We start from the raw sequence: 10,493 nt of genomic DNA, 5'->3' as shown, positions 1-10,493 counted from the left end.
AATAGAGCATGTGTGCATCAATATTGTCTTTGCAGCTCTGAATCTGAAAAAAGACAGGTTGTTTTTGCCTGTCATCCTCTATTTGACTGCAAAGATGAACAATCTCCTCCGGGTTGTTTAGATAATTTAGTACAGATGGTGGAAATAGCTGGAAAAACAATATGATCAAACACAATGTAATGGTACGTATTAATACCAATAGGGTTTTTTAAGATGATGCCGTTCTGCTAAAAAAAATATGCAGATTTAGTTTATTATTGTTATTATTAGTATTAGTTTATGTACTGTAATACTCATTTTAATCACCACGACATGATTGGATGACTGCTATCACGTGATTACTGTAACCCGGAACCACTTCAAATTTTCAACCACTCACAGCCATTCATTCGCCGAGGACCGTCGCGCATACTGTCAGCTATTAACGTAAGTCGTTTGGGTTTAGTTTTTAACTCTATAAATAATAAAACCTACATTGTCCTCGCTGAGTTGGAGATCTCTCTAAAAGATTGAACAACCCGGAAAGTTGCATATTATATTAACAAATGTGTGTCACCACTTTTAATGAGTTTACGGTGGCTGTCCTCGCTACCGGTAACTGGGCAGAAGTGAAATCCGTGGCTAGCTTGTGGCTAACGTTGCTTTTTCCTCTCGAGATTAGAAACGAGCATGCGCGATCATTATAAACAATTTGTAGTCGTTGTAACATTTGATCAGAACAAGTCCTATGTAACGAGTTCTAACCGTGAACTGTTACTGTTGACAACTTGCCTCCCATCAAATGTCAGCTAGCCGCCAAGCTATACTTTTAATAAATAGGGCGTTGGTCCACATTGCATCTATTTACACTAAAGTGTCTCACATCTTCGATATCAACTTTCTATTTGTTACGTGCACCTTCTTCTTAAGGTAGAGTCGCTATCTTTAAACCGGCTGAATCAGCCCTTTTCCTCCCAGCATGGCTGCAGACTTGATGGAGATTGACGACTCACTTTACAGGCAAGTGCAGTTTTTGGTGTTCTTTTTTCTTCTTCTGATGACCTGAAGCTCCACGTGCAGCTGTCTGTCTCCTTGGTGAGTGTAGCTAACATCTTTATTTATGTGCTTCCTAATAGCCGCCAGAGATATGTGCTTGGAGACGGTGCCATGCAGCAGATGGCCCAGTCCTCTGTCTTTCTTAGTGGAATGGGAGCACTGGGAGTGGAGATAGGTGAGCAAGAGAAGAGGACACACGTTTGCACCACAACTCTTTATCTTTGATAGATTCAAAAAAAAAAATCATACTCAATCATTTCCTTCTTACAGCCAAGAATATAACTCTGGCAGGTGTGAAGGTAAGAGGGCTTTTAAACTTTTCTTGTAATAAAATAGCAAACATGTCTTTTTTTTTTTAGTTAAGGGGTTTTATTATATATATATTTTTTATTTTTAAACAGACGGTTACTCTCCATGACACGAAACTGTGTGAGACTTGGGATCTGGGGTGTAACTTCTTCATCCGTAGAGATGACGTATTGAACCAGAGGAAGAGGTAATAATGCATTCTGCAAGTCCAAGCATTGGTTTCTAAAGATGATTAACTGCTATATGTGATTATGAATTGGTTTGTAAAGAACCACTTCAATTAAAAATCAGGTTTTTGGTGTTTTTAATTTGTTTTTGTGGCAATTTTTCTCATGATGGAGGGCATGTATAAAAAAATATTAGGCTTTATACTGCATTTCTGAATATTTTTGTTATTTATTAAAATGAACTACTACTGCCCTGTAGAAACTGTGTCCCAGAAAAAAAATAGCATGATCATAATTAAAAGACATCTGGGAACACGTTTTGAATAGATCAAAAGATGATCGGAGTAGGACTTTAGGTGCAGCAAAAACTCAGGTCTATGCATGGCTTTTGTCAACTCATTTGTTACTAAATAACATGCGTAGAAGCCTAGATGAGAGAACTTGAAAATTAGTTAATAGCCACTTGATCTTATCGTTACTTATGAAAAAGTTTTTTCTTTTTTTTTCTGTCCTTTTGTTGTGGATTTTGTCTTGTGTACCAATACTCAGCCTCTTGTTTTGCCTGTTACAGGGTGGAAGCAGTGTGCCCTCGTGTTGGGGAGTTGAACCCTTATGTTCATGTTGACATGTCCTCCTGTCCCCTGGATGACAACATTGACCTGAGTTTTCTCAAAAAGTATCAGGTAAGTCGACATATTTTATGTTATGTTATGTTCACACCGAGCGTGTGTGGCGCCTAAACCTGGGTTCTATAACACACATTTGGGTGTTCACACTGGACAAGCTGGCAGAGGCTTCTTCTGCTTTTTCTTTTGCTACTGTTTACTAGCACATGTCCACCACCTACATTTGGAAGACGTTATGCTGTTCTTGGACTAGTTTGTTGAATTTTTCCAGAAAAAACGTCAGATCAGCAAGAAATCTGCAAATGCTCTTGTGCTATTGGCAGCTTTATATTAAATTGTACTGTCAACTTTTATGAAAGAAAATTTTTGTCATAATTTAAGACAAGATTATTCCTGTATTCCTGAAGGTATTACTATATACTGACTGCTGTGCTTTCCCCTGCAGTGTGTGATTTTGACAGAGTCCAGCTTGAGCCTGCAGAAGAGAATAAATAAGTTCTGCCACTCCCAGCAGCCTCCCATAAGAGTGAGTTTACAGTCATTCCCCTGGTTTTACCAAGATCAATATTACTTATAACAAAAACGGTTTATTTAAAATAAAAAATATGTCTGTGTTAGTTTATCTCTAGTGACGCTTATGGAATCTGTGTCCGGGTCTTTTGTGATTTCGGAGAAGCGTTTGAGGTCTCGGATCCCACAGGGGAGGAGCTCAAGGAGATTTTCATCCAAAGTATCACTCAGGTAGTCATAATACTTTCACATTCTGTTCTTCAAATTAAGACTCCTCCCTGTTCCTCTGCTTATGCCTCTTGGAATTTACATAAAGTTATCTAATCAGTTATCCTGATATTTTTGTTTTGTTGCTGAACTTGTCCTTTTCTTCTTTTTTTTCCATATTTTTTTCAGGACAATTCTGGGGTGGTTACTTGCATAGACAACCAACCCCATGGTCTGCAGACGGGCCAGAGCGTTATCTTTAGAGAAATCAATGGCATGGTGGAGCTCAATGGCACCACACGGCAGGTTTCAGGTGGGTCTTTAATCCAGCACATCAATGCCACCACATGCAAATACAAAAGTAACCTAATCTAAGTAACATTTGTCCTGTTTCTGTTTCTCTGGGTGTGTGAATGTGTTTGCTGCATTAGTCATTTCCTCCCATAGCTTTGAAATAGGAGACACGTCGCACTTCCAGCCATATGAACACGGAGGCTTCTTTGTTATGGTTAAAACTCCTCAGATTTACAAATTTGTGAGTACAAAATAAATGTAAAAAATAATGCAGACATATTCAAATAACTACATTTGAGCACACGACTTTACATGTTTTACTTTTTTTTTTTTAGGAAACATTAGAACAGCAGCTGTGTGATCCTCAGGTCCTAATTCCAGATCTCAGTAAACCAGAGGTGAGTTTTTCAAAAACTCAGTTGTGGACAGGTTTGTTGTTTGGCCTTAATTCTGGTTTGCAGCCTTACGAGGTTGCCTCGCTACTCCACACAAATCACCATGGTAACACAAGCAGTGTACCAACTTTCACCTTGGAGTGGTTGGGTTTGATCAGGCCCCAAAATTCCTTGAGTTTGTCATGTGTGAGACATATTTTTGAGTTGTCTGGAAACCTCACTGTGGTTTGAAATCCTCCCATCAGGCTCCGTTACACATTCATGCAGCCATGCTGGCACTAGATGCCTTCCAGGAAAAGCACGGCAGACTTCCCAACATTGGGTAATCAGACTTCTAGATTTTTTTATGCTTTCATTTGGGAAAAAAAAACTGTAATGAGCTGTTTGAAGGTTTCCTCAGTTTTGCTTTGATGTCATCAGATGTTTAGAGGACGCCGAGGCTCTACTAAAGCTAACCGAGGAAGTCAGTGTCACTCATAAGAACAAAGTAAGTGTTTTCCAATTATAGCTTTAAAGTCAAATGTGTCCCGGAGAGTTCCTTATCCATATTTATCTTGCACCTTTTTTAGAACACTATGAAGTTGAACAAAAATTTAAAATTTAGCCAAATAGATTTTTGCCTTTCTTATAACCATTATTTCAGATTTTATTCTGCCACTTATCTATACAAGGTAGCTCTACTGTTCCTCATCTTTAATCTTGCTGCTTTTTTATGTATTTTTTGCTGAAGTTTTAGTCTCCTCTTTCTGTCCCCACAGCTTCCTGTGAACGCTGAGTTGGTGCGCTGCATGTCTAAAACAGCCAGAGGGACTCTTCCACCTCTAGCTGCAGCAGCTGGAGGAATAGCCAGTCAGGAAGTTTTAAAGGCCATCACTGGAAAGTTTGGGCCTCTGCAGCAATGGGTAGGTTACTAAAATTGTTCTTCTTTGTGATTTCTTTTATTTATTTATTTTTTTATATTTAAAGACCTGCTCCGATGAGACCAGAGGTGCCCAAATTCAGGCATCTCTGGTATAAACAGACAGATGATGGGAAGTTGGGGTGGGTTTACTCCGTGCCAACAGTCCCGCTCACAACTCGTAGGCAAATTTCTAATAAACTACAGCCTCTCTGCAGAAACGATGTCCTAGAAAACAGGACATGTGCTTTTGTTCTTTGATTTTGGCTAAAAACAGCACAACAATAATTAAGACTACTGGAAAAGCTTTAAAATAGATCAAAAGATGATCAGAGTCTGACTTTTCACTGTTGATTTGATTTAATTGAATACCGCTTCTCTCCTGTTTAGTTTTATCTTGATGCTCTGGAGGTAGTCCGGCCTCTTCAGTCCCTGTCTGCTGAGGAGTTCTTCCCCAGAGGCGATCGATATGACGGATTACGAGCGTGCATCGGAGAATCAATGTTGCTTGAACTGCACAAGCTCAGGGTCTTCATGGTACGAGCCGGCCTGTATTAACCTTACCAAAGACTGTTGATGTCTAGATAAAAACGTCCATTATTTTCTCCTCGAAGGTTGGTTGTGGTGCCATAGGTTGCGAGATGCTAAAAAATTTTGCTCTTCTTGGAGTGGGCCTGGCTAAAAGCTTAGGAGAGGTGAGCATATCGTTTTATTAATAAACATTTGTTTATTGCGTGTACATTTCTAAAATGATTTGTTGTTTTTCACCTGACAGGTGTGCATCACAGACCCAGACCTGATAGAAAAGTCCAACCTTAACAGGCAGTTTCTCTTCAGACCGCATCATATCCAGGTAAGCACATCTTTCGATTACGGCCCTTTTTTTTTTTTAATCAATGGAATTCTCTTCCAAACATATAATCATACTTTTTTTATTTAATTTCTTAATCGTCTCTCTGCACTCAGACACCAAAGAGCACCACAGCAGCAGAAGCAACGCGTGAAATCAACCCAGAGCTGCAGATAGATGCCCACTTAAACAAAGTGTGCCCGGCTACCGAGAGCATCTACAGCGACTCCTTCTATTCTTCGCTGAACGTTGTGGTCACTGCGCTGGACAACGTGGAGGCACGGAGATATGTGGACAGGTGTGTGAGGAGTAGGCAGTTTTTCAACAATACAGTTGAAAAGGGTTCCTCCAAATTAGCCTTTGGTTCTTGATTCTTTTGCAACAGTCTTTTTTTTTTTCCTTTTTCATTTGAACTCGATGTTTTTATCCAAAGTATATCTTGTGTAAAATGAACGTGCTAGTTCATGTTTAAACCTGTTCATCTTGAAAACGAGATGACACATCTCAAGGGGCTTATCCTACAAACAAATACATGTGAAATGTGAAAAACGTGTCGTTTTCAGCCGCTGCTTGTGCAATCAGAGACCCCTCCTGGATTCTGGCACCATGGGGACAAAAGGACACACCGAGATCATTGTGCCATACCTGACAGAGTCCTACAACAGCCATGTGAGTCCATCCAACTCTGTCTCTGGTCATATGTGTGGCCAAATGTTTTCTTTTTTTTAAATTTATTTTTTATTCTATTACAACACATCTGTCTCTTTGGCTCCCAGAGGGACCCCCCCGAAGAGGAGATCCCCTTCTGCACTCTCAAGTCCTTTCCCTCTGTTATAGAGCACACAATTCAGTGGGCCCGAGACAAGGTGTGACCCTTTGACTTTTCTCAAAGTGTTTTGTTTCTTAAATTAACTTATAATTTTTCCATTTGATCTAGTTTGAGAGTGCCTTTTTCCACAAACCCTCCATGTACAACTCCTTCTGGCAGACGCATGTCTCAGCTGAAGCGGTGCTGCAGGTAAAAGCTCCCCAGACACAAACATAGCTTGGAATCATTCAATACACAGCAGCTGTAAACATTTCATTTGACTGTGTGTGTGCAGAGAATGCAGGTGGGGGAAAGTATGGAGGGGGCCTTCCAGGTCGTTAAGCTGTTAAGCAGAAGGCCTAGTCACTGGGAACAGTGCGTCATCATCGCCCGTTTAAAATTTGAAAAGTATTTTAAGAGAAAGGTGAGCAACCTTAAAATTTAAATCTTTAAATTTAAAGAAAAATGAAAGCCACAACTGGATGTTAAGCCTCACAGTTTCTTGTTTCTTTAGGCTCTACAGCTGTTGCACTCCTTTCCTCTGGATACAAGGTTAAAAGATGGAAGTAAGTATTTTTTTTCTTTGTTGATCACTTCCAAATTCCTAATAGGATTAGGCCTTTAAACATCAGATTATTGCTTTTTGTGCGATAATGTGTCTGCTCTCTTCTGCCTCTCTAGGTTTGTTTTGGCAGTCCCCAAAAAGACCCCCAACTCCAACCGAGTTTGACCTAAAGGACCCTTTGTGAGTGTTTTCTGAAGTTGGAAGTTTGTGCGGTTTTTGCCCTTCCTTTTTGGTTTACACCTCCCTGTTCTGTTCCCGTCAGGCACTTCACTTTCATTGTCAGCGCCGCCCGGCTTTTTGCTGAGATTTATAACATCCCTTTCTCAGAAAAGGTAGGCCTATGACACCCGTGTCTCTGCTGTCAATCAAAGGTAGGATCACTTGTACTCACTGGGCTTTCTTGTGAAAGGATCTCTCCGAGGATGCCGTGTCAAAGATCCTCTCCGATGTCAAGATCCCCGAGTACAGACCCTTAGAGAAAGTAAGATTCTTACTTGATCTGGTCTTTGGTAACTCTGTCAGCTTTATAAATGTTGACGGTTGGGAATCTGCTGTTGACAGAGTATAGTGACCGATGAGACTGCAAAGAAGCCCGACCAGATGAAGATGCCTTTAAGCAGCGAAGAGGAGAGGGAAGCCATCGCACAGCTGGAAGAGGCCATTTCTACTGACGGCGTCACACCAGGTATATAAAAAGAGCCGAAACAGACCAGTCAAATTAAGATCTAAAGCTGATGTCGAAACCCTGACAATGCCTTAAACACACAGACTTGTCTTGCAGCTTTTAAAAACCCTTTTTTGTTCTCGTCTCCTGCAGAGTCGTTACGAATGAACCCCCTCCAGTTTGAAAAAGACAACGACAGAAACGGCCATATTGATTTTGTCACATCGGCGTCCTCCCTCAGAGCCAGGATGTACTCCATAGAGCCGGCTGACAGGCTGAAGACTAAACGCATCGCTGGAAAGATCATTCCCGCCATCGCCACAGCAACAGCTGCTGTGTCTGGACTGGTGAGATCAGGAACTGGGTTATCTTTAATGTTTTTCTCCAAAAAACTCAAAAGATTTCAACTTAGAAATAGAAGTTACATTTTGTGCTGTTTTGTTTTACAAAGGTTGCACTGGAATTAGTCAAGGTTGTTGGAGGTTATGGGTTTGAATCCTTCAAGAACTGTTTCTTCAACTTGGCCATTCCAGTCGTGGTGCTCAGTGAGACTGCTCCTGTTAAACGGACGGTCATCAGGTAGGAGTATTTAAAGGTATTTCCTACAAAACGTAACTAAAATACACCTAGCACAAATTCTCTGCACTCAAAGTTAGGGATGGGTTTAAGAAACATTGTATTTAATCAGTTTTCATTTAGAAAATTCAATTTCCATTCATCAAATCCATAAATTCCTCTTTCTTTAAGCACTTTGACCTTTTTGATACAGGATTTCCTGATTTTTTTTCTTTTTTTTTTACAGAAAGCTCCACTTTAGTTCATTTTTAATCACTAATTTTAGTAAAAGCTACTTTTAATTAAGCACACAAAACGTTTTTTTTAAAGGAGAAGTGTATCTAGAAACAAATCAAATTGATCACCAGTACCTACTGGAAATGTGCTGTCTAGCAAAGTATTTTAATGTTAATCTTGTGATATCCCACATTTTATTTTAATTTATTTTATTTTTTAAACTTGTCCTGTCCAACAGCTGGGCGAGCAGATCAGAGCTAAGGCCTCTTGTGTTGGACAGATTTGACTGTTACAATAGGGGTTTATGGATTTTCAGACAGACTGAGTGTATATTTGTATAAACCCCGTTTTTGTATTTGAGGCTAAGCTTTATTTATAATAAATGTAAAAGGAAAGGAGAGGGAGGGAGTGGGATGTTAGAGATGGGGGGGGGGGTTATAATACAGAGCCATTACATAAGAGGGCCATAAGTAAATTGCATGACTTACTTCTCACATACACACATCCTGCGTTTTTTACATGCAGTGACAAGTGTGTGACATTTTTCAGGAACAACCTCTCCTTCACCATTTGGGATTGTTGGACCATATTTGGCCATGAGGACTTCACTCTGTCTGACTTCATGAACGCAGTCAGGGTGAGACGTTCATTCACTGTGGAGCTTTAGTGGTTTGGCTACTGTTGTGTTTTGCCAGACTTGTTTATTAGTCAAATAACTCAACTTTCTTACATACCTGCAGGAAAAGTATACGATTGAACCTACCATGGTGGTCCATGGTGTGAAGATGCTGTATGTGCCTGTGATGCCCGGACATTCAAAGAGGCTCAAACTGACGTGAGTGCTTTAGTCTGAGTTTGTGTCCTTCTTTTATTGATCATTTTGATGCTTTATCTAAATACATGTTTATTTGGACTTTCACAGGATGCAGAAGCTTATCAAGCCATCAGTTGACCGCCGCTACGTTGACCTTACCGTCTCTTTTGCTCCGGAAGCAGACGGAGACGAGGATCTTCCAGGTCCTCCTGTCAGGTACTACTTCAGCCCCGATGGGAAGGCGCCCTGACCGCTTGCATGATGTCATCTCCAAGCCTCCTGTGTCCTTATTCCCCCCTTAATTTTTACATAAACTGATATGCCCCAAGAATGCAAGTCCAGGGCCAAGGGTTTTCCCACAGGAAGTTGTGGGACCGGGTCAGAGCTCTGAGCCCCAGCACAACCCCTGCGAGAAAGGTTTAGGTTCTTTTTGCCTCACATCTAGCCAGTGAAACACAAAAGGCTGCTCAAGTAGCACTTACTGTTGTACCTTTTGTACATATGTTCTCCCCGTTCTGTTTTTTACACTCTGGTGAAACGCTTGTGCCGATGCCTTACTTCTTTTTTTTTTTTTTTTTTTTCTGTTTGCGGCTCTAAGCCTAAATATAACTGTTTACAGAAAGCTCACATCCTCCCACTCACAGCCCATTTTTCACTTTAATTTTAAATTCTGCTCGAGCCCAAACGACTCTGTGAGCGGGGCTGTTGACACAATAAACACCGATAGTTGGCAGTCACCACATATTTTTGTTTTTTTTCCCCTGAATTTTTCCAGTTAAGGAACAAACCCAGCTGTTGTGTATTTGAACGGTTCAGCATTAAAGCAGTGGCAAAACCACCAAAGATGTTGGTTATTATTGTGTCTTCTAATGATTGTTCTTTAAGCTCTGACTGCCTCACAAAAGACGAGTCTACGTCAATGGCGATGGATAACACCTGAACATTTTAAGATTTCTATAGAAAAGCAGCAGTTTTATCACTTTGCACCTAAAAATATGCATCTGATGGATGAAGTTTTTGATAAGTAGGACCATCAGTAGCTGCTAGCCTTACCCAGTTTTTTTTTTTTACTTGAGTAACAATTGCATTTGACATATTTTGATGTTGTGCATTATTAATTTGTTTCGCACAAGAAAAAACCTTATTTTGACAGCAAGCAACATTTGTACCAACATCTGGGAACATTTATTTCACCAACATTTTCTATTTTAAATCCCTGTTCTTCGTGGTTTATTTGACATATTTGTTTATAAGTTCATGTCTGTGACATTTATTTATTTGTTCTTTTTGTTTTTTCAAATGGAGCCTGCGTTGATGCCCTCTGTCATGGTGTACTGGTTTGTTGTTAATGAATAGTGTCAATTCAGGCAAATCAATTGTCCTTTAAATTCCACTCCAATGTTGTAAAAGGGTCTTTGAGCTAATCTGTATTCTACTGTCTTGACAAAATGTTCATGGAGTTTTGAATGAAATCAATAAACTCTGTACTTCTCTTGATTTTAAAGATCCGTGGTGGAAAAAAAGTTCTTTGCCTTTTAAAAAACGTTCATAAGTTAAAG

The 10,493-nt window shown here is 40.1% G+C and overlaps 1 protein-coding gene across 2 annotated transcripts; it reads left to right on the top strand.

The window, feature by feature from the left end:
• The first annotated feature begins 331 nt into the window (after positions 1–331).
• Positions 332–10,438, top strand: LOC144990419 (ubiquitin-like modifier-activating enzyme 6). Of its 2 annotated transcripts, none has more exons than XM_078943622.1 (32): positions 332–426; positions 910–999; positions 1,116–1,210; positions 1,306–1,334; positions 1,437–1,531; positions 2,083–2,194; positions 2,583–2,663; positions 2,756–2,878; positions 3,044–3,167; positions 3,286–3,389; positions 3,484–3,546; positions 3,789–3,865; positions 3,964–4,030; positions 4,302–4,445; positions 4,832–4,978; positions 5,056–5,136; positions 5,217–5,294; positions 5,408–5,589; positions 5,855–5,960; positions 6,068–6,157; positions 6,229–6,309; positions 6,395–6,523; positions 6,614–6,665; positions 6,781–6,844; positions 6,927–6,996; positions 7,074–7,145; positions 7,226–7,349; positions 7,482–7,675; positions 7,780–7,907; positions 8,670–8,757; positions 8,861–8,955; positions 9,043–10,438. In XM_078943622.1, exons 2-32 carry the CDS (start codon positions 959–961, stop codon positions 9,182–9,184), a joined length of 3,078 nt encoding a protein of 1,025 aa, XP_078799748.1. In that variant the 5' UTR covers positions 332–426; positions 910–958; the 3' UTR covers positions 9,185–10,438. The 2 variants fall into 2 exon arrangements, with proteins under 2 accessions (XP_078799748.1, XP_078799749.1); XM_078943623.1 differs by having other exon boundaries at positions 341–426; positions 914–999.
• The last annotated feature ends 55 nt before the right edge of the window (positions 10,439–10,493 follow it).

Source organism: Oryzias latipes, assembly GCF_053564925.1.
Source record: "Oryzias latipes strain Hd-rR chromosome 1 unlocalized genomic scaffold, Olatipes_Hd-rR_3.1 chr1_Y".
In the NCBI taxonomy this organism is placed as follows: Eukaryota; Metazoa; Chordata; class Actinopteri; order Beloniformes; family Adrianichthyidae; genus Oryzias; species Oryzias latipes.
The sequence above is the reverse complement of the archived record's forward strand: the minus strand, read 5'-3'. Positions and strand labels throughout refer to the sequence as shown.